This window comes from Eulemur rufifrons, chromosome 6 (genome assembly GCF_041146395.1).
Source record: "Eulemur rufifrons isolate Redbay chromosome 6, OSU_ERuf_1, whole genome shotgun sequence".
In the NCBI taxonomy this organism is placed as follows: Eukaryota; Metazoa; Chordata; class Mammalia; order Primates; family Lemuridae; genus Eulemur; species Eulemur rufifrons.
This window is the reverse complement of record NC_090988.1, coordinates 27,802,029-27,825,355: the sequence shown is the minus strand read 5'-3', so window position 1 is coordinate 27,825,355 and position 23,327 is coordinate 27,802,029. Positions and strand designations below refer to the sequence as shown.

Genomic DNA, 23,327 nt, shown 5'->3' with positions numbered 1-23,327 from the left:
CTTCTCATAATAGTAATATCAATACCAGTATCAACTGTATGATTAGGGAAGACAGTGTGTTTTGTTTTGTTTCTTTTACAATTATTTTTGTCTGTAGGAAATATCCTACTGGAGAGAATAAGATAGAATTATCTGTTTTAAAATAAATTGAAATAGTGCAACTCATTGTAGATAGGGAAATTTATTTGCTTCTTTCTATCCTGTTCTCTCTGTTCCTAAAAAAAGAACTCCTCTTTGCAGATAAATCCTAGTGTACTATACACTTGTCTCTACGTTGCTTTTTGTCACATAATAATATATCCTCGAGAACACTCCATGGTGATATATAGAGAAACTCCTCTTTCCTTGTATAACAATATAGCACACTATTATATAAATATATCGCAGCTTAGTAAGATAGTCCCCATCAATGGACATTTAGGTTGTCTTGGGTTTTGCTATGGAAAATAGTGCTGTGATACATTTGTGTCATGCAAATTTTATAATTCTGCCAGTGTATATTTGAGCTGGAAACTTAAAAATATGATTTCAGGGTCAAATGGCAAATTTTACTGTTATTAGTTTTGTTCACACAGCCATTTCTTCCCTAGACAATTCTTACAGCTTCCAAATTTCTCTCCCTGCCACCACCCTCATTGTGTAGCATTTGCCACATTTAGGTGAAGATTTCAGTTCTAAAGTGCAAATCTGATCATTTTACGCCTTTGCTTATGACCTTTCTTTGTTTCTCTATCTCTGTGAGATGAAGGCAAAACTGCCGAGGCAGCCAGTGCATAACCAACCCTTGCTTTGCTGTCCAGCCTCACTTCCAGCATGGCCCCTCATACAACGTGCAGTCTAGTTATACCAAACTTTTAGCAGTGTCTGGAAAGACATATGCTCTCTTTTGTCTTGCACATAATTTTTCTCTACCTGATAATCTCTACAAATCTATAAAAATTCAGTTCAATGTCTCTTTCTCTGTGAGTTCTTCCTCAATTCCCTAAAAGTCAGATGTAGACACCCTATTTTTCTCACATGGTGCTCTGTACCTCCCTCTATTGGAGCCTTGGTCACATTTTTGGGTGCAACTCTTTATTAATAAGAATTGCCTATTATGTGCCAGAAAATTAACATACATTCTATCAGAACAGAAATGCTAGGTTTACATATATTTTGTCAGAACAGACATGTTAAGTAATGTATCCAAGGCAATATGGCCAGGAAGCTGGGGACCTATAATCCATACGCAGTTATTAATGGTCACTCTGGAAGCCTGAGGTCTTTGAAGTAGACCATATGACATTTCCGAATGCTATGGATTCTTCCAGTTTATTTTTCAGCTCCCAACCCCTCACTGCACCTTAAACTTATTAACTCAGCACGTTTTGATAAAGACAGCCTGGTCTCTGAAATCAGATAACCTGAGTTCCATCCCTGGCTCTTGTCTTTATAATGTACTAAGAATATAACCTTGAGAAAGAATTTTAACCTTTACATGGATTTCCTAACAAATATATTGATACTTAAAAGTTTTCTATAGATCAGGTGATACACTCAAGGCCTTAGCCCACACCTGGCACATTAGTGAGCACTAATAAACATTAGAAATCTTCCAAGAATAGCAGGGATTTTGTTTTGTTCACCTTTATGTCTCAAACAATTGGACAGTAAACACACATGGTAGGTGTTCTCAATATATGACTATTTGAGAGATATATAAATATATACATATATACACACATATTTATGTTATACAGAGAAAATATTTATATATGTTATACAGAGAAAATATGTTATACAGAGTAATATATGCAGATATGCATATCATACTAAGAAAGAGAATTCAAATTCACAAAGTAAAATGGAGGTTTTAGTTAATCTGGAAATATAGAAACTCAGAAAACCAGCTTACTATTTTGGAAAAATATAGTTGTGTCTTCTATGGTCATATTAGTCTAGTTGTCATCACTGTGGTCAGATGAAAATTAAAACTTGTCCTGCATCAATGGTGCTAACACATCACATGAAAGCCCAAATCTGTTCATTTTAAGAAGAATAAAAGTTAATAATTGACCCTGTGTATCAGGCAGAGCTTCACTAGTTACCCAAGTAAGTGATGAGTTTAATGGTTTGGTAGATTTTGAAATTTTAATTTAACTTGGATTTTATGAGTCCTATTTTATTATCTTCTTACACGAGAAAACAGAATGCTATTATTTACAGCCCTGGTTTTCACACAGACAGAAAAGACAAAAAGGAAAACATTTCAAATCCCACTTGACTTGCAAGACTAAAACCTCATAAACTAACATGACAAATGTATGATTTGTGTAATACAATTACAGTTACGCTGTTTTTGTCACAACAATCTGTGGTGAAATGTAACAGGAAAGTAGATAGAGAGCAAAAAAATGTGGTTTTAAAAAGTAAAATTCAAAACTTAGGAAATAGAAAAGCACTCTGAAGTTTTAACAGGGATTTTTAAATGCCATCTACAAACTAGTAATACAGGTAATTGGTGACACCTAATAAAGGTACGCTTGAAGGAGTAAAGGTGATACGTATTTCAAAAAAGTCTTTACCAAGTGGAGCCTTTGCGAGAAGTCCACATTAAGCATTCTATTCTCTTTACCCAAACATTACACCTGGCAAACACAGGCATTTGCTATTTTCTTTTTTTAAATTTAATGGGAGACACTACCCTGGATTTCCTAACCTTTAAGGAGTACCTCTCCTTCTAAGGACTCTCTCCCACACAGTTTATTGGAATCAGGAGATTGTATTTACTATCTAGATTGGGAGATCTCAAACCATGCAGAGGAAATCAGAAATCTGTCCCTCACTGCTACCACCACTGACTGCCTCTCAGTGTGGCACAGGCTCCATCCATGACAGCCAGATGAAAGGACAGCCTCAAAGGTGACTCTGGACAGGAAGGGAGACTGTCACCCTAAAACTTTCTAGGATAATTCATTTTCATTTCTTCTACCCAGTCGAAACCACTATTGACATCATCAATGAAATACTTAAGTCTTCCTGGAGGTGGCGTGGAGTAGAGTGAACATTCCAGAGAGTCCCAGCCGAGAAGAGGCGTGCATGAAAAACATTCCATTTTTCTGTCAGACACCTGTGCCCACTGCCCCAAGCACTGCCCTTCTGGCCCTCCTTCGTCAGCCCCTGCACCCTGTCCCTCCTGCTCCTGAAATGGGCCACAGCACAGAGGAAAAGGGTCCTCCGGAATGGGCGACTGAAAAGAAAGGAGTGGAGTCTTCCATCACCTTTCCTGTTTTACACTTCACACACTTCTTGTTCCTAGCTCTCCTCACGCCTTTCAGAAAACATACTGGAGGCCGCGTTCAGTTTTCACTTCTCAGCCTTCCCCATCCTGTTCAGTAGCCTAAACTTTGTCCGTTATTTAAAATAACCCTTTCCCCCCCTCCCCCTCTTCCTGGGGTGTTTCAACTTCTCTGGCTCTCTTCCACCACACCTTTACCTCTTCCAGTTCTTTCTTCCTGGACTGGGAGGAAGGGAGCCGCCCGGGGCTGCCCTTTGCTCCTCTTTTCTCCTCCCGTCCCTCGTCCCTCGCCGAGCCCCTTCACCTCAGCCATTCCCGCGTCAGGCTCTCCAGATTCCCGGGCTGTTTGCTGGTGAGAAATCTTTGCTGCAGCGAGGACCGGAGTCCCCTGCGCGCAGCCCAGTGGCAGAAGAGGGCCAGGCTGAGAGGGAAGCGAGGACGGCAGGGGAGGGAGGCAGCCCGTCCTCCCCGAGAGCCCGCAAGGATGCGGCAGGGGCCCGGGGGCATGGGGAGGTACTGACCCCCGAGCCCCTCATCCCGGCTTGCGGACCTAGCCCGCCGGCCGGTTTCCTGACAAGTGCAGCCAAGAAGCAGAGGTGACTGGAAAGCCAAGAGAAGGGCGCTGGGGGTGCCCATCCCCTGAGTCGGTCCCTCTGCGAACCGAGGTAGAAGAGAGGAGGGAGTCAGCGAGGGCTGAGGAGAAGGAAAAACCTGTCTCCAGACTGGCTCCGAGCGTCAGAGAGACCGGGGCGCTCCGGTGAGCACCCAAGGGGTGAACCCAGCCAGGCGGTGGGCGAGGGGCGCGCGGAGAGAGCGCGCGCTGGGGAGGGGACGCGAGGAGGGGACGTGAGGAGGGCAGCAGTGCTCCGGCTGGCGCAGGCTTGGGGGGATGTCGGCGGGTGAGAGCCGGGAGCGCGTGCGGCGGCCGCGGCGCCAGTGTTTGTGTGTATGTGAGAAAGCGAGGGGCGAGCGCCAGCGCGAGTGAGGCAAAGATAGAGCGCATGTCTCATCCCTGCGAGCAGCCACTAGACGCTCCACCACCATCTTTTGCATGTGCAACATTTGCAGCCGGACAGAAAACCTCTCCCAGGGCTATGGAGACTGCGGGAAAAATCTGGCAGCTCGCGATGGATTGCTGAGGGGAACTAGTCATAATCTTAAACCACCCAAACCTCTCTCTTTTCTTTCTTTCTTTCTTCCTCTTCTTCTTCTTCTTTTTTCTTTTTTTTTTTTTTTTTGGTTGTTTTTTAATTTTAGCGCCATCGTCTTCAATGCCTCTCTGAACAGCCTTTAGGAAGAGTGTGAGAGAAAGAGAGAGAGCGCGCACCGGGGAGAGGAGAAAAGAAGATGAGGATTATTTGCAGACAGATTGTCTTGTTATTTTCTGGATTTTGGGGACTCGCCATGGGAGCCTTTCCGAGCAGCGTGCAAATAGGTAAGCTCTGCTCCAGTGGGGTGTGCATGTGGCTGGCTTAGCAGATCCAAAAGTGAGTTAAATGAGTTCCTTATAAGCAATTCAGAGAAATCTTTGGCGGCTCCCTTCCCCTCTGCTTCTCTTTTCTTCCTTTCTCTCCTTTACAAAAAGACTTCCTCTTTGGTGCAGGTTTCTCTGGACTATACCCAGGGCAGTCCACCCATCCCTCCTCAGCTCATACCCCGTTTTCCCCTTTGGCTGTAGTCGCTTAAGTAGGACTGGAATAAGTTGGAGGAAAAAGCCTTCGTGGGGTTTGATTGTATTTTATATGATATTTCTTTTCACCCCTTTTTCTAGAGCATGAAGGGATGTCGAGTTTGTTTTAAAAACAAATCCACTTCTTCCCTTATTGGACGCCGCAGCTTTCTTGCTATTACAGAAAGACAGTGCTTGGGCAAAAAAGCATTTCCACCGTACCCCCTGCCTTATCTGCTACCGGTTAGCAGATTCTAAAGTTAGATCCCTTTCCAGGAACCTTCTCTCCTTTTATTTTGTTTTCCTCTTGAAGCTTTTGCCCTTATTTCTCCGCTTCGACTCTATGTCCAGGGACCCCCTCCATCCTTTGCTTTTCTTGCTATTCTCCTCTCCTGTCTTTTAATGGGACGCAGCTATTGAATTTCTTCCAGCTAAGCCCAGCCTCAAGACTGCATCATTTCTCGTAGACTGTGCACAAAACGGAGCTAATTAGGCTGAGTCCACGAGCTGCAGAAAAACAAAGTTCATTTCTCCTTTCTGATTTCTCTCTTCCCTATGTGTCCCCATAACCCTTCATTCCTGTATTTTAATGTAAATCTCTTTACCGTTCACCTGCATTCATCTTAGAGAGAGATGCCCTGAGCTGGCTGGTGTAGCAGTGTGCTGGGAATCACAGGGAGGGCAAGGGAGAGGAAGGAAAATACATTAAATGGTCTCAGAGGTCATTGTGATCATGACAGATTGGGACAAGAAAAAGCTGAGCTGCTCTAAAAACTAAAATACTAAGTATGCACCTGAGGGACAAAGGGCAGTTTCCCAAGATGTGGCAGGGATAGCTCCTTAATTGTATGTGCTTGTGAATGGCAGTGGATTTGACAGTGCTTGGGGTGGGTATAACCTTACAAGAGGAAATATTGAATGTGCTTTTCCTGCCGTTTCTAATAGGTGGTCTCTTCATCCGAAACACAGATCAGGAATACACTGCTTTCCGATTAGCAATTTTTCTTCATAACACCAGCCCCAATGCGTCGGAAGCTCCTTTTAATTTGGTACCTCATGTGGACAACATTGAGACAGCCAACAGTTTTGCTGTAACAAATGCCTGTAAGTAAAACATAAGTTATGGATAAATTAGAAAATAGTCAAAATGAGTCAACAGAGTCCCCCTCCTCTTTACCATCATTACATTTTTTAGAAAGAAATTAAAGATTCCCACAGTTGCCTGGTTCCAGAGCAAATCAGAGTTGAAAACAAGATTTAGTTTCAGGGATATTCAGTTGGCTCTTTTCTCTTCTCTTTCTTTCTCTTTTCTTTCTTTCTTTCTCTCTTTCTTTCATTCTTTTTTCTTTCTTTTCTTTTTTTCTTCCTTATTTTTTTCTTTCTCTCCCTCTCTCTCTCCTTCTTTCTTCTCTCTCCCTCCCTCCTGCCTTTCCTCCCTTCCTCTTTTCTTCATTTCTTGTCTGGATAATTCAGTTTAAATTCGCCTTTGCCATTTCAGTGTTATTCCCATCATCTGAATGCCAATTTAGTGAAAATTGTACTCAATCTAGTTTTTGATTTTGTTTCTTTAATTTTTCTCATTTGCTTTTCACTTGAGTAAGCATAGGTCTTGCTTTTAAAGAAGACACATGCTCTTTTACACTGGTGAAGGCAATGGAAGGCTTGCTAATAGTGAGGAAGAGAGAGGAGTGGTGGGGTGGAGGATATATATTTGAGTCGGTTGGTTGATGCTGCAGATGATCTGGTGATGTCACTTGAGGCTGCCCTGCTCTTATATTCTGGGTTGTAAATGTCTCTTACTATCACGTAATGCATATATCCTGTGGATATAACTCCATGAATCTTTACCTTGGTGCCAAATCACGTTAGTCTCTGATCCACCTGAATTCACAAACCAACCCAGCTGGATCTATTATCCCACAGAATGAAACTAAACTGGTGACCTCACCTAATGCTATAAGAAAACAGTTGTACAGTGTTTCCCACCAAGATACTGTATAACTTAATGTAAAAAAGTACAATCAACTGTGCATTAATTTAAAACACTTTAAGACATGATCAATCAATAGCATTTGTATTGCCTTTTCATTCTTGAAGGAAGTGCATGTTTCACATACCTCTTCAGTGTTGTATGCTAATTTACCACTGTTCTAAATTTATATATTAAGATAATGGTTATAGATTATGTAAGACATATAGGAATAGTTGCTACATAAAATTTTGCATGTTTTTTACAGCAGTAATAAAATGTTTAATCTGAATTGTAGAGTATTTTTATTATGTCAAGTTGGGTATATTTTCATTTTAAAAATCTTCTTAGTACAAAAAAGTGTACCAAACAAAGAAACAAGTGAAACTGAAAACAGTTTTTAAATGTTTGGAGGACATCTATTTCATCAGTCTAAATATTTTAATTCATATTTATTTGCCACTGATTCGTCTAATAGGTAACATGATTACTTTATCTTAATTTTTGGTGTTTCCTTAACTGTTACTTCTTTTTAGAAGTTAAAAAGTTTCATGAGGAGAGTGAAGCATTTGGCAGCTTTGTAAACTATGACAATTATATTATTTTACAGGAAAGCAATAGTTTCTATGAGTTGCTACTTAATTAAAAATAATTTGATGTATTTAGTGGTAAAATTAATGTTACATTGAAGCAAAGGGGAGTTATTTTTAAGCAGAAATGCATATAAATTAGAACTAGGTTTGTGGATATTTATTTTTGTAAATTTTATAAGTTATTTTATGTTCCAAGTTTTAAAAGGACGTCAACATTTCAAGTAATTCTAGGGAAAGCATTCTCTTTAATACAAGAATATCATTAGTTTATTTAAATATTCCTCTCATGTGTCTCCTAAGATTCTGTCAATACAAGCATCATTTTCTTTAAAAATAATCCATAATATGTGAAGATACTTTGTCAACAATAAATTAGTTTTAAAAAAATTAATTGTTATTAAACTTTGAAAGGTTTTCTTAAAAGTGGCAGGCATTTTAGTTTTTTTTGTGTGTGTTTTTACAAATTAAGATCTTAAATGTTCTAAAATTTGTGTGATGGCTGCCAGCTATGTAAACTATATAGTACTAATTCTTTCTTCCTCCATATTGTTTGTTAACCTCATTTGGAATAATTTTAACTAGTATTTTTTATTTATGTAATAAAAACATATATGAAATAAAATGTTACTGGCAAAGTACCTGTAAACATGAGAAATTGATAGGAAGCTGCATACAGAATAAAAAAATAGAAAAAGTATGAAATATAGAGAGTATACTATTCTTTAAGAGATTAGGATTGATAAAATTGACATAAGTAAACTTAGTTTATTTTGAACCCAAATATAACATAATGTTAGTGATCTAATATTTTTATAATCACATATAATTCATTTTGTGTAGGTATTTAAAAGTATTTTTTTAAAACAATTGTAAATAAGAAGAAATCATTTTCTAGCAAAGAAAAGGAAAATTATTTTGACAAATGAGTATGCTGAACATCCTTAAGGCAAATCTAAGCAGAATTTGGGAAAATCAATAGAGAGTGTGGGTCAGGTGATGGGTATTTGTTGAATGGACTGACTGAGAGCATACACAAGCATGATTTTCCAGTCTAATTAAAGGTGAAACGTAAGCAGTAAGTATAAGGCAACCTCATTTATCAAGCTCTATGCCTTTGGGTACAAAAGGGTAAAAATAGGTCTTAAACCTTAGTATTCTAGAGAATTAACATGGAACTTCTTCCTCACTGTGATACAGACTGGATTTTTAAATTTGTCACATTGGAGCAAATATAAAGACATAATGTTCAGCTGGTTAGGTTTATTTTAATGGTGATTTTCCTATAGTGGCTCCTTGTAAAACTGCAGGGTCTGGTCTGTCTGTGAATAAGGCCCATTAAATAGGATATGTTTAATTGTTTTGTGGTGTATACATACACACAAAAAAGACAGATTAAAGAATAAAGTTTCTTGGTCATCTTGTGGACAGATAATTTAATGCTGGTTCTTCTGCCTCAAAATTCAATTATTGCTCTAAGAATACTTTGAGCAATCAAACTATTCTAATGTACAGAGTTTACATACTCATAAGTCAAAACCTGATGAACTCAAGCTTAGCATTTTTGGTATGAATTCCAAGTTCCTGGAGGGGAAAAGTAATTTTGTCTTATAGTTTAATTTTACTTTCAACAATATTTGGGTAAGATTAAATTAAAATATTGTTTTTCCATTATTAACTATTCACATTGTTGGAAAGTCACACTCTGATGAATATTAAGCTGAAATTATATGAAAAACAGATAATATAAACTTATGACCTATTTTAATAACAAAAAATATGAGTGTAATAAATAGCCCTTGTAGTCAAATTTCAAAATGTAATTAAAAGTATACATTTCTTTGTTGTGATCTATACAAAGTACGGAGGATAAAAAATGTATATTTTAAAAATAAATTCAACTGGACAATTTTTAAAAATTAAAATGTCATATAATTGTATTTCAGGTAGATACCAAAATAGCTATCTTTGCAAACAGACATATACGTAAAATTGGATATGTTCTTTGCAAAACATTTGAGACAAACTTAAAGCAGCCTATTTTCTTGTATTTTCCCAATAGTTAGTAGAGAGAGATATTTTGGATTGGAGGATAATGTATGTTAAATTAGATCCAAAGTAATAATCAAAATACTAAATTAGTCTATCCCCAAATTTTCTAAAGGATAAAAATATTTGACACATTGCTATTATTGGTTTAATTCAGCTACATTAGAAATCTTGTAAAAGAATCAGTCTTTTAAAAGGTCATCCCTATACAATAAAATCCACAAATACTCAGTTTCTGAAATGATCCATTTAAATTTCAGATAGCAGTAGGAATTACGTAATAAAACAGATCAAGTATTCATGTCTTGCCACTTTAATGAATTAATAAAAGAATTTTGTGGGATATTTCCAACTTTTAAGACTTTGATAGAAAGGATCAATTGATTAATATTTTTCTTTTCTTTTTAATGATGTATTTATCTTGCTCTCCTTTTCTGTCTAAAATTGTTCTGTTCAAGTGTTTAAAAGATGATAGATTGTGAAGTTGTAACAATCATAAATAGAGTAGATATTATTATCCCCTTAGTAATGATGAAAAAGTTGTTCTTTTTAAAGTTAAATATGAGTTCTGTGTGTGTCTGATTTACTTGTCAACTCTAAATATACAAGATGAGTAGTACTTGTAAAAGTAGCTTGGTATGTTAAACAGAGTTGTTTAGTTAATTTAAATACATTGAAAATGTGACACTATGTTCAGTAGGCTCTGCAGGGTTTTCCACTTATATACTAGGAACATAACAAAAACTAACTGAATTTAAATGTACTAAATAATATACTATTTTGGGTTTAATTCAACAATGTTTAAATATCGTACATTTTCTTTTTTAGGAACATAAAGCCTTAAAAAGGCATTTTAAGGGTTTACATTGGGCTAATATAATAATCTTAAGCATACTAAAGATAAAATTCTGATGATTTGACATGCAAAGTTGTTAGTAAAGATATGTTAGAATTAAATACTGTTTGACTTCTGATTATTTTTAGGAAAATGAGTGACATGACTATACTGTGACTCTCATTAGGTTTCCTTATTTTAAATTGATAGCAAGATTCTGTGCTGATTTGAAATAATTCTTTAGTTTTATACATTTTTCTCTCTTCCCTTAATTTTTTATCCTGAGATTAATGACAACAATATGAGTCACATTCCTACAATTTGTCCCTTTCTTAAATGATAAGATGATGCATAATTTGCATTGATGTATTTCAGAGTTGTCATGGGATTAAGCTTCCATAAAGCTGTCAGAAATACTCCTTAATTACTTTTTTCAATCTAGACTCTTCCAAGTGTTGTTTATTTCCAAAAGGAAAAAATTTTACTTCCTCCTGGCATTGTGAGATACACACACACACACACATACACACACAGACACACACACATCTTTACAAGCAGTATTATTATTGTTCTGGATTTTAAAATGAGGAATAAGCACAATACACCTTACATTTCATAACAACACGTAGTTTTTAAGCTGCTTTCCTATACATGATTTTATTTGACCTCAAGCTAATCTTACAGTGGACAATCTGAGAAGAAAGTCATTATTTCATAGTTAAGTCAGCTTTGGCTCAAAAGATTTACTTTACTTGCTAAACACTATTATAGTAATAGACTGCCAAGCCCTAACTGCTATCCTAGTACTTTTTTATCAGGAAGCCATAAGAGTATGAAAATATAAAATCTATACTGAGATTGCTTGAATTAAGAAAGAAAAAAGAATTGCCACTTATCTTTTCTCTAATTTAATCACAACATTTTGAAGAAAATAGGGCAAGACAGTTCTGGGCAACTTACTCATTAATCACATGACAGTGAGTGATACAGCAAAGGCTGAAGTCATATTATGTAATGAAGCCATCCATGCATTCATTAGATTAGATAATGAATATATCCATTTATTCATTAAACCTATTTATCAAGAGCAACTCTGTTCAATTTAAGACATTACACCAGAAACTGACAACACAAGATTTATAAAAATAGTCACTGCCCTCAAGGAGCTGATAGTCAAGTGAGAAAGATAAAGTCAGTGATTATTACTGAACAGCAAGAGGAAGAGCTGTGGCAGGGAAAGAGAATGCTAGGAGAGACATAGACATGGGAAGAATAATTACACCAAACATGGTGTGACATCCTGAGGATGATGTTGCCTGATCTGGGTGTTAAGACTCTGGGTGAGTCATTTGAAAAAGAAGGAGAAAGGAGGGCATGCCTGGCCAAAGGAGCAGTCCTTGAGGAGACAACAAGTTGTGGGGGAGCCAGGTGTTTGGTCCAATGAATATGGTTTATATCCGGCTGTAGCACTGAGAGTGAGGAGGAGAGGTGTGCTAAGGGGTGAAGCTTTGTAGATCTACACAGGATCTGCAGCTGTTGTAAGGATACTGTTTTGAATCAAAAGGGAGACCCACAAATATTTGAATTCAATAATGACATGATCAGATATATATTTTACAAAGAACAGGCTGGTTGGAAGAGGGAGAATGAATGTGGAGCGGACAAAATGGGAAGAAAAAGATCAGTTAAGTGTTGAAGTAATACAATTTGGAATGATGGATGCTTGATTAAAAGTAGAAGTACCAGGCCAGGTGTGGTGGCTCACACCTGTAATCCTAGCACTTTGAAAGGTCGAGCTGGTAGAATCGCTTGAGGCCAGGAGTTAGAGATCAGCCTGAGCAAGAGTGAGACCCCATCTCTACCAAAAATACAGAAATTAGCCAGGCGTGGTGGTGCATGCCTGTAGTCTCAGCTACTCAAGAGGCTGAGGCAGGAGGATGGCTTGAGCCCAGGAGTTAGAGATTGCAGTGAGCTATGATGAGGCCACTGCACTCCTGCCTAGGCAACAGAGCGAGACCCTTTCTCAAAAAAAAAAAAAAAAAAAAGTTGTACTAAGGACAGAGAATAGAGAAAAGCACATAGATCCAAAATATGGAATTTTTGACAGAACTTAGTGATTGGTTGGATGTCTGTGTGGGAGAGTGGAGAGAAAGTGTGGTAAGAATAAAAGGTAGCTTCTCAGATTTGTGGCTTGGGCAAATGTTTAGATAGTGATAAGGAAGGTACACACAGGAGAAGGAGCAGATCTGAGTGGGGAAGGTGATTTTAGCATGGACATCCTGATTTTGAGGTGTTAAAAAGACATGTAAAGGGGGATATGCAGTAGAGACTTGGATATGTGTACCTGGAGGTCTTGAGTTCAGTCTGAGCTGAAGACAAATGATTGGTGGCAGTCGGAGCCATGGAAGGGAATGAGATCACCAGATCATCTAGAGGTAGCAGGAGCAGAGCGAGGCTGCTGAGGACCAAACCCTAGGAAGAACCATTGCTTGAAGGGAAGGGAGAGGAAAAGGCTAAAACAAAGGAGACTGAAGGAGAAGCTGTCAGAGAGCTCAGAGGAAAAAGAGGCAAGGGTAATTTCAAGGCAGCCAAGAGGTGGGGAGAAGGTCAAATAAATAGTAATCAACTCTACCAAAAGCTGCAGAGTTTAAATAAAGAATTACAAGGATAATTGTAATATCTTTAACATAGATCTTTCCTTCTCTTTTCTTTAATGGTGTTCTTTTGTATTTTGGACAGGAAAAAAATAGCAACCTTTATTAAACCCCCAGAGATTCTGCTACTACATATTTTTTTGCATATATTGACCTAGAATATTCTTATCTTTTATTAAGAGGTAGGGAGAGAGTCTCATCTGGCCTTTTAAGCCAGATTAGTTTGAATTTGCAATCTGATATAGTGGGGAAGTTACTTAACACAGGGAAATCACATCTGTATGAATCTTACGAATAGTAGGAAAGTTTTTAGAAAATACCATGCATATAGTTAGAACTCAGTTAATGATAGCTGTATAACACTTTCTGTGTCCTATGGAACATTTATTTCTAAGCCAATCATAATATTTCAAGTTATTTATATTTTATATTCATATTTTAAAGGGCAATTTGTTTTAGATAAATATATTTTGTTGATATTTTCATAGAAGCTTTTTTGTCCTCTCACTGAATTCTTAGTTTCAATTTATGTATACAAGTCTAAAGCCATATTTGTCAAAATTATTTCTAAGTCCAAAGAATGGGTAACTTTATCTGGGATCTATGCACCATTCAGAGAGAGGATTGTCTCATTGATAGATTGAGAAAGTCAATGAATTCTCCTAATTTTATGCAAAATCATGTGTGCTTGTGCACAGTGTGTGTGTTTGTGTGTGTGTGTTTACAGAGACACAGTCTTCAACTTTTGAACAGCTTCTCAATGAGTTCTAGTCACAAAAAAGGCACAGTACTTCAGCCCTAAAGAAGCCACACATAAATTAGATTAACAAACAGCTCTTCATTCCCTATCTTCATGATTTTAAAAGCAGAGTGGATTTTAGCCTTGAAACCAACCAGGAATTTTTCCATAAAATCTATCTCCACTAGCTTGTTCCCTGACATAGAAAATAATCAGTGTGTCCTACCTGGAAAAATCCTTGGCTGGATCCTCTGCCTCTCATACTGTCATCTTATGATTTTTATTCCTTCTCTATCAAAAGTGCTACATATTCTACACCAGCTCCTTCTATTTTTATCACTATTTACTTTTTCCCTTACCATCACCACTCCTGGAACACCGTGTTCTCGAAGGTCATCAGTGACTTACAAATTAGTAAATTCAATTGTTGTTTCTGAGTCCTCATCGTTTCAGAATAGTTTGCAGGATTTGACATTGCTGACAACTCCCTGTTCTTTGAAACTCATTCCTCCTCTTATAATAATAACAGCTATTACGATGGAGTACTATTGTACCAGGGTTCTGTGTTACCTCAACTTTTACACAACTCTGAGAAGTAGGCATTATTATCATTTTATAGGTGGAGACACCCAAGATTTGGATACCTAAGGAAATTTGCCTAAGACCACAAAGTATCCAGGGCATCAGAATTTAAAGTCAGTTCTCTTAACCAATACACCATTTCCCTACCATTCCCACTACTACATCTTGATCAGTATAGTACTGTCAAATACCCATCACTCAGTGTGGCTGTAGCTTGATAACTCTTAATTTAAATATCAAGATGTTTTTCTCAAAGCTACCTCTTTCACAACTTTCATTTACACCAATAGGTATGTAAGTATTTATTCTTCTATGTGATTTGTAATGCAGCACGAAAATTTCAGAATTCTAAATGGTAACACCCCTATTACTTTATATTGCCAAATTCATGTCATAAATAAAACCATGTGTGAAAATGACTAAATGACTCTTTTAACTGTTATGCAAACAGTGTTGGATGCTTCATTAGTTGGCCAACCTCCATATTTGTATAGGAACTTTATTTGATTTTAGAATAAGCACAGATATTCAAAACTATTAATATTTTCCTGAATGCTTTACTTTAAGATTTGCTTAGCTAGCAGGTATTTTCTTTCAGTTTTTTTTCTTGGACATGTTTTTGGATTCTAAATAAACATGGTGATGACTGTCTTAAAAAACATCACCCTAAGTTAAAATCGCTCCAGTTTATATAGCATCATCACTTGCCTCCAACTTAATAAAACTGTTGATATTGCCAACAAAAAGTTCAATATTGTGTTAGAAATAAGAGGTAAAAATGTTTGAGATTTATATATTCTTTCAATAAGCCACTATATTTCTCCAGATATAGCAAAAATCACAACATAAGCTGTAATCAGTGTTTGCTTACTTTAGTTGTTTATATGTTAGTTCCAAAATGAGTTTTTGTTAGGAGCTTTAAATATATTATGCTCTGTATTTTTTCCATTTTTCCTATTTTTATTTAAAACTAACATGTGCTTTTAAAAATTTCAAATAATTCTGAAATCCCAAAAAGTCAAAATATTCCTTAATCCCACCACTTGGAGATAATTGGAGTAAACAGTTTGCTGTACATCTTTCTAGACTTCTTTATTTTCTGTAGAGACCTAGAGAGATAAAGAGTACTGTAAACATAAGCTTCTAATATATATCTAGAAATAAAAGCATTTAATAAAAATATCACTCTAGACCTGTATTAATGGTTTATTTTACTTCATCATAAAAAGTTTTCTATCTATATACAAGAACGATCTCGTTTTCTTTTTACTGGACATAACATGCCGTTGTGTGAAGTATCTATATTAATGTACTCAGTCCCTTCTGGATTAACATTTAGATTGTGCCCACGTTTTTGGTATTACAAACAAAATAGCAGCAAAGCTGTTTGTGTCCCTGTGTGAATATCTCTGTAGGATCCACTCCTAGAGGTGAAATTACTATACGAAATAATGTAGATTTTTGTTTATAACAGATAATGTCATATCTTCTCACCTCCAAAAAATGTTATTTAAATTTATAGTCACCAGCATGTGAGAATAATTGTTTTTCTATGACCTGTCAACACTAACCATTATCAATCTCTTGAATCTTCACTTGTCCTGACAGGTGAAGTAACATCTAATTGCTGCTGTAATTTGCATATTTTTGATTAATAGTGAGGCTGAGGAAATTTTCCTATACTTATAATACCTGTGTACTTCTCTCTCTGTGAACTGTCTGTGCTTTAAATTCACCAATGTTTTCTTATTGATTTGTGGGAGTGTTTTATGGGCCCAGCACCCTTCCACTGTGCTACTCTGCTACCTATTTGTGGGAGTGTTTTATATACTATAGAAATTAACCCTTTGTCATATATGTTGCAAATTATTTTTTCCACTTTGGCTTTGTCTTCCAGTTTTGTTTATGATATCTTTTTTTTTTCCTATTTTTTTGAGACAGCGTCTCACTCTGTCACCCTGGGTAGAGGGCAGTGGCATCATCATAGCTCACAGCAACCTCACACTCCTGGGCTCAAGAGATCCTCCTGCCTCAGCCTCCCTGGTAGCTGGGACTATAGGTGTGCACCACCATGCCTGGCTAATTTTTTCTATTTTTAGTAGAGAGGGGGTTTTGCTCTTGCTCAGGCTGGTCTTGAACTTCTGACCTCAAGCGATCCTCCTGCCTTGGCCTCCCAGAGTGCTAGGATTTCAGGTGTGAGCCACTGTGCCTGGCCTATGATGTCTTTTGCCATATAGACATTTAAAATTTTTATTTAGTCAGATCTGTGACTCATTTTCTTTGTAGCTTCTGGGCTTTGTGTTATGCTTATAAATGCATTCCTGTCCTTAAAACTATAAAAATATTATCCTACATTTTCTTTTTCCAGGAATACTGTGTTGAAGATATCCTACATTTTTTCTAGTACCTTTATAATTTTAAATCTCATATTTGTAGCACTAACTCTTCTGGAATTTATTTTCTTAGTGTTAGGAATCAATCTTTATTTTTTTTCTGCATTATGTATTTGAATAAGCTATTCCTTTGTAAGTGTTTTGAACTACTACATTTGTGCAAAACCGATGCCTTTTTTTGACTGAATTTGAGCTTGGGTAGAAATTCTGCACTTTATGTGTTCTGAAATTCTACTATTTGCTCTTCCTCACTTGCTAATCTTTTCTAATAGTCAGTAGTGGTCATACTGCTGGCTTTGATATTTGACCTGATTTCTTATTTTTTCTGTTACTTCCTAGTTTTCTTTTTTTTTTTTCCTTGTTTCTGATTGTCACTCACCATCTGTCCAAGTTCTCTTGCTTCTACCTCCAAAGTACTTCACAAATACTGTCCCTTTCTTCATGTCTACTCCACCATCCATTCCCAGGTCAATGATAGTACTTTAATAATTTCATAATTAATCTTCCTGCTTCTGCTTTTTACCTTCCTCCTGATAATTTACATACTAGAGCCATTGAATTAGATTCAATTTATGTGATGAGCTAAGTAAGAGGAAAATAAGTCCTAGAAGGAAGAAGTTGGGACTATTAATGTACATTTATGTACGCTGTGCTGGCCAGAAATTTAAATCTGGTAGAAAGTGCTTATAACATTTGGTGTCTGCTAACAAAAGAACTTGAAAATGCTGAGACAAACCACTTTCAAAGTAGGAGAAAGCCCGTTTGGGAAGCCCAGGTGAACTAGTAAGCACACTCAGGAGAATCCCATCTGTTCAGACATGTGCTGCTTCCTCAGTGCTTCTTAAAGTTCATGGAACTAGAAGACTTTGAAAAAAGGGGGTTGGAGTCAAAGGTATGATATTATTCTTGTCAGTTCTTGATCATCTGCATTGCACCTTCTACAGTAAATTTCACAATGTGGTAGTTTCTATAACCCTTTAATCCCTCCCTTATTTGAAATTAAGTTATCCTTGGTAAATTATTAATACTTAATTTTCAACTATGTTTACTGTCTCACTTAGGCAAGTTTGATAGAATTTTCATCTCTTCTATACTCCAAAGATTTATCATCAAGAGATTTTTTTTTTCCTCCTGAAAATTTTGCATGCTTACTCTTTTCTTAATCAGAAGTTTGCAAGTCAAAATGTTTCTTTCTTTGCTCCAACAACCAGAAAACTCAATTCCAAATTTACTATTCAGTAATAACATACTCCCCATTTTAAATATCTCTCATTGTTTTTATATCCTTGACTTTTTTCTAAAATCATATATTTATATATATAATTATAATATATCAAAATATATATTGTGATACATTGTGTGTGTATATATAAGGTATACATATATATGTGTATATATATAAGGTATACCATATATAGATGTGTATATATATACACCTTATAAGACTATGCACATCATTTTTGGAAATTAGCACAGAGGTATTGTGGTTATAAATAAAAGAAATCTGGATAACATCCCATTCAACACAGATGTTGGCAGGTTTTGCTTAAATAGTCAAATTTCCTGATTAGTACTCTGTGTATCTTATATCTGCCTTGGAAGATAGATAGAGAGATATCTGTCAACTCTGTTAGACTGTGAGTTCCTTGACAATAAGATTAATACCATATTAATACCTCTGCCATGAGGGCCTGTAATAGTGCCTGGAACATAAATGTTCCATACTCAATAAATGTTTGCTGACTGATTGTGGGAGTAAGTAAGGGAGGAAGGGAACACATTTCTTGATTGGGTATCTATAACTAATTCTTAGCTAGAATTAAATAATGTAAAAACAAATCTAGTTTCTTTACTATATGACTCACACCCATCACATTTTGGAAAACATGTATCACACATCCCCTTAGTACTTTCCCAAGCTAAATAACATTTTTTTAAATGATACAGTTTCTAAACCCTTTAACATCCAAATTCTGGCATTCTGGATGTCCTCTGAATTTACTATAATTTTGTTAAAATATAATGACCTCAATTAACTCCCACACTTTTGCCATGATCTGTCCAGAATTAAACTCTGCATTCCTGATACTCATATTATGATCTGACATGATCTGTCTGCATGAAAATACTAAATTCTAATTGTTTAGGCACATAAGGTGTAGCCCAAGATTATTTGAGTTTTCATTAGTTACATCACTGTGTTGGTTCATGTTAAGTAAGTCTGGGAGAATTAAAACTTCACACTCTGCTCTTTTGTCCACATTAATTGCTACAAGTTGACCTCCACATAGAACATTTTTAAAAATTTACAATGAAAGATTTTATATGTTTAGTCTTAAATTTCAGTTTGTTTGGAAACATCAAGAACATATTCAATTTTAATTTAGTTAGCTATAAACTATTTAAAATTCTATATGGGCTGGGCACAGTGGCTCACGCCTGTAATCCTAGCACTCTGGGAGGCCGAGGTGGGCAGATCGTTTGAGCTCAGGAGTTTGAGACCAGCCTGAGCAATAGCGAGACCCCGTCTCTACTAAAAATAGAAAGAAATTATATGGACAGCTAAAAATATATATAGAAAAATTAGCCGGGCATGGTGGCGCATGCCTGTAGTCCCAGCTACTTGGGAGGCTGAGGCAGAAGGATCACTTGAGCCTAGGAGTTTGAGGTTGCTGTGATCTAGGCTGACACCACAGCACTCTAGCCCCGGCAACAGAGTGAGACTCTGTCTCAAAAAAAAAAAAAAAAAATTCTATGTGACTCTTTGCTATATGATTATCCATCTTGCTGATTAAAATTCAGAACAGTCTGGGATATAGGGTAGATAAAGGATGATACCAGGGCATAAACCAATGCTTTTTAGATATGTGTGGGCAATTAAATGTAAATTCTCCTAAAAATAATTATTTTGATCAAATTTCTCCATATTGTCCAGAAAGATTGCCATTTCACTGCACTTATACTTTTTAAATATTAAAACAAACATAAAGGCCATCAAGTCTTTGGAAAATATCTCAATATAACTACATAGGATAAAGAATAACACACACACATACACACACACACTCCCTTCATTCAGATTGAAAAGAATAGATGAAAGATATATGTCAGATAATTCACATTGGAATAAATAAATATGTGTAATAAAGAAAGTATAAGCTATTATTTCACCTTAAAAATCAGAGAAAAACAAATTAAAATGAGATATACAGTTTTACATAATAAATTAGCTAATTTTGGTGGTAAATATGAAGAGAATTTTAAGTCACTCAAGATGATTGGGACATTTAAAATTGGTACAAAGCTTTTGAAATTCAATTTGTAAATATTTATCACAAGCCATTAAAATTGTGAATCATTTGACCCCATGAATATAGGAAAATCTCTAGACATGAAATGTTCATTAAAGCATTACTTGGTAATATTTAGTTGGGGAATGATTAAATTAATTAAGATCCAGCCGGACTGTTTAAGGAAGACTGTCGACTGTGAGAGTTCTCTATGTGACTTGTGCCAACAGTTCTGGATTCAGGAATTTCTTATTGAGACCCTTTATATATTTTTTATCTTTATTTATATTATATTATTTTGCCTTGTTTTCTTATAGAAAGGCCAGTGTCGTAGTAGGAAAAAAAGTATTTTAGTCAGATGGAAAAAAATGATGTCTTTAAAATGTAGTAATTTATAGAGTTCGTAGAGCTAGTTAAATGATTTTTTTTTTTTTTTGAAGCATCAGTTGTTTTGAGGAGCATAGATTGTCCACACTAGTTCTGGCTGAAGTCCAAGTCAAGATAGATACATTTTTTGTCTTGTGTAGATATTTGAAAACCCTAGTCAAATCACTGCTATTGGTTTTGTCTCAGTTCTTTTTCTATTTCCCTCCCCTCACCTCTCATCCCCCCAAGCACATAAGGTGTTGTGGGAAGATTCAGAAATTATGTGGCAATCTACTTGGGCCTTGAAAGATGCATGTGATTGTGGTATGCTGTGAAGTGAGAGAAAAATTTCTCAGGCAGGCAAAACAGCATCATAGGAAAAAGTGTAAGGTGCATGGATGGCTTTGGAAAATAATGATGTGTCTGGAGAATGGAGTAGAGGGGAGGGGGTTGACAGATGGTGAAATGGAAGGTGGAGGGGAGGGTGGGCTAGCACTGCAGAGGCAGGAAGGGGCCTTGTAAACTGCCCTGTAGGCTAAAAATTTTGCTCCATATTCTTGGGCAGAAGACAGCAAGAATTATTTTAAGCAGTTTATAACAATTATATTTGTATTTTAGAAAGACTTCTAGCAGCACTGTTTATCATTCATGTACATAGCAAAACATAGTTCTTTTCCCATACCAAATACACCAAGAAACCATTTCCTAGACAAGAAATGCAATTTTGTTACTTCAGTTGCTGTTTGTAGAACCCATTATTGTATGTAATTCTGCTCACTATTTTCTGACAAGAGCTGTTACTTCCAGCAACAAATATTTAGCTTATCATCTCAAGCATGTAACTTAAGAACTGCAAACCAGGACTTTTAGGATAATAAGCATGTTGGAAAAGAGCTGGCATTGGTGGTAGAAAAGAAAACAAAAATTAAACTCCATTTATAATATGTCTAAAGGTATATGTATGAATTAAATCTCCTTATGGATTAATAAAGATGCTGGTAGAACACTACATATTCCATTCCTGATTGAATTTCAAACTATACTATGCTTGTAAAGTTATTGTTCTTGATAGAAGTTAATTATTTAATTTAGTTGGCACAAATAAGAATCTATACTACAATTGTGACTTGTCAATCACATACAGCAGAGTATTAAAAACCAGTTTTAAGAAAACTGAGTTGAACAATTTCAAGACTAAAATAATAATTAGCACAATTACCATCATATATGTGTTTGTATGCCATCATATATGTATGTGTGTATATGCACATAAACATACACATAGCCTACCAAAGGAAAAAGTACAGAGATAGTAACATACATAATTTGAAAGATATCGTTATTCCTTCCTTTCAAAATAATGATTAACTTTCATATGCATACTTTTACCCAACATTATTTGCAAATTTAGTTGTTACAAATAAAAATACAGTAAACATGTATATAGTTCAGAATAACTTTATAAATAGCTATATTTTGTTATATAAGTCATATATCAGGACTTTATTATGCAGTACATATATAATATATACAGGCCTTTAGCATTTGATTCTTGTTTTCACAAAATCTGGTAATGATTATATGTTATGAAAACATAGGTGACTGTGAAAATAAGCTTCATTTTAAAGAAGTGATAAAATCACAGATTAGAAAGCAAGTGTGAATATTTTTACTTAGAGGGAATGGTTGCTAAAATAGTATTTTATTTTCAAATAGCAATGTCTTTACCTCTCTTACACTTTATTTCAAAGGGAGATTTTCCATTTGGTGATATTAATACTCTAGTCCTTTAAAATTAAGCTATAGCCAATGGGCTATTTGGCAGCATAGCTAAATAATAAATAAGATTGTAGAGCTGTAAAACATCATGACTTAGAGGTTTTTAGTATGTGGGAAATATGGAAGATATAGTGGTGAGTGAAAAAGATAGATTCTCTTTTGGTTGCATTTTCATAAGAATCATAATATATAGAAGAGATTGAAAAGACTATACCAAAATGTTGGTAATGGTTATTTTTCTTTAGTGTTACTATGCAGAATTTCCATTTTAATTTACATATTTCTGAATTTTTACATGTTTGCAAAGGGCATATGTTTACACTTTCTCTGATTAATAGTATTTAAATTTTAAAAATGTGGTGATCTTGCCGGTAAGTATTGAGTTTGTCTTGCTCTATCTAAATGGAACAGATAAATGAGGGAGATCTTTACACATTTTAGCCAGTATTAGGGTTTGTTGTCAGAATATCTTGCTCACTTAGCAGTTGTCATGTTTGATCTCTTTGGTTACATACTTTTGTTAGTTTAAAATAAAAATCCCAGCTTTAATGCACTAAAATTATTGTCATTACATTTCCTTACTATAGTTCATTAAAAGAGCCAGGAAAATTTATGATTACAAACAGTTGTCATTGACAGTTGAAATCTATAACTCACCAGGCATATTTTATTTTCAGTTCTGGAGAAAGGATAGCAGCTGTGTGAGTGAGCTGATGGCTCTAGAATATCTGGTCACTTTCCTTGGGTATTTCCTTTTGACCACCAGGCTGGTTGAGGCTCCAGTCTGCATGATCCCAAGGCACCTTGAGCGTTCCTTGCTATGTCATATTACTTAGTTGTACATCCCCTTCCGGAACATGAGCTCCTGGAGGACTGGGGTGCTATTGTATTTGTGAGCAGATTGTTAGTGCTTGACTCATGACTCAATATCTGGCACATTATAGCACTAAATTAATACCCACTATATGTGTAGATATGAAAATGGAGGGGCTTGGGGATTGATGGTTGGATATTAGTGTTTTAATTCAATTTTTGAGCACCCAATTAAGGCATTAATTATAGCAGAGTCTGTGTTAATGAGTGTTGGAACTATAAAAAAAAATGAAAAACAATTCTTCATGGACTTCTCCATATG

The 23,327-nt window shown here is 35.9% G+C and overlaps 1 protein-coding gene across 5 annotated transcripts in view; it reads left to right on the top strand.

Moving 5' to 3' along the window:
* The first annotated feature begins 3,678 nt into the window (after positions 1-3,678).
* Positions 3,679-23,327, top strand: part of GRIA4 (glutamate ionotropic receptor AMPA type subunit 4) — a 353,850-nt gene continuing 334,201 nt past the window's right edge. For 2 of the 5 annotated variants that reach the window (XM_069468990.1, XM_069468992.1), the window contains exons 1-3: positions 3,679-4,034; positions 4,535-4,712; positions 5,892-6,050. In XM_069468990.1, coding sequence (XP_069325091.1) covers positions 4,625-4,712; positions 5,892-6,050 — 247 coding nt within the window. In that variant the 5' untranslated portion in view covers positions 3,679-4,034; positions 4,535-4,624. Of the gene's footprint in view, positions 4,035-4,319; positions 4,713-5,891; positions 6,051-23,327 lie in introns of those variants that run through there. The other 3 variants (XM_069468991.1, XM_069468993.1, XR_011233664.1) reach the window with 2 other exon arrangements.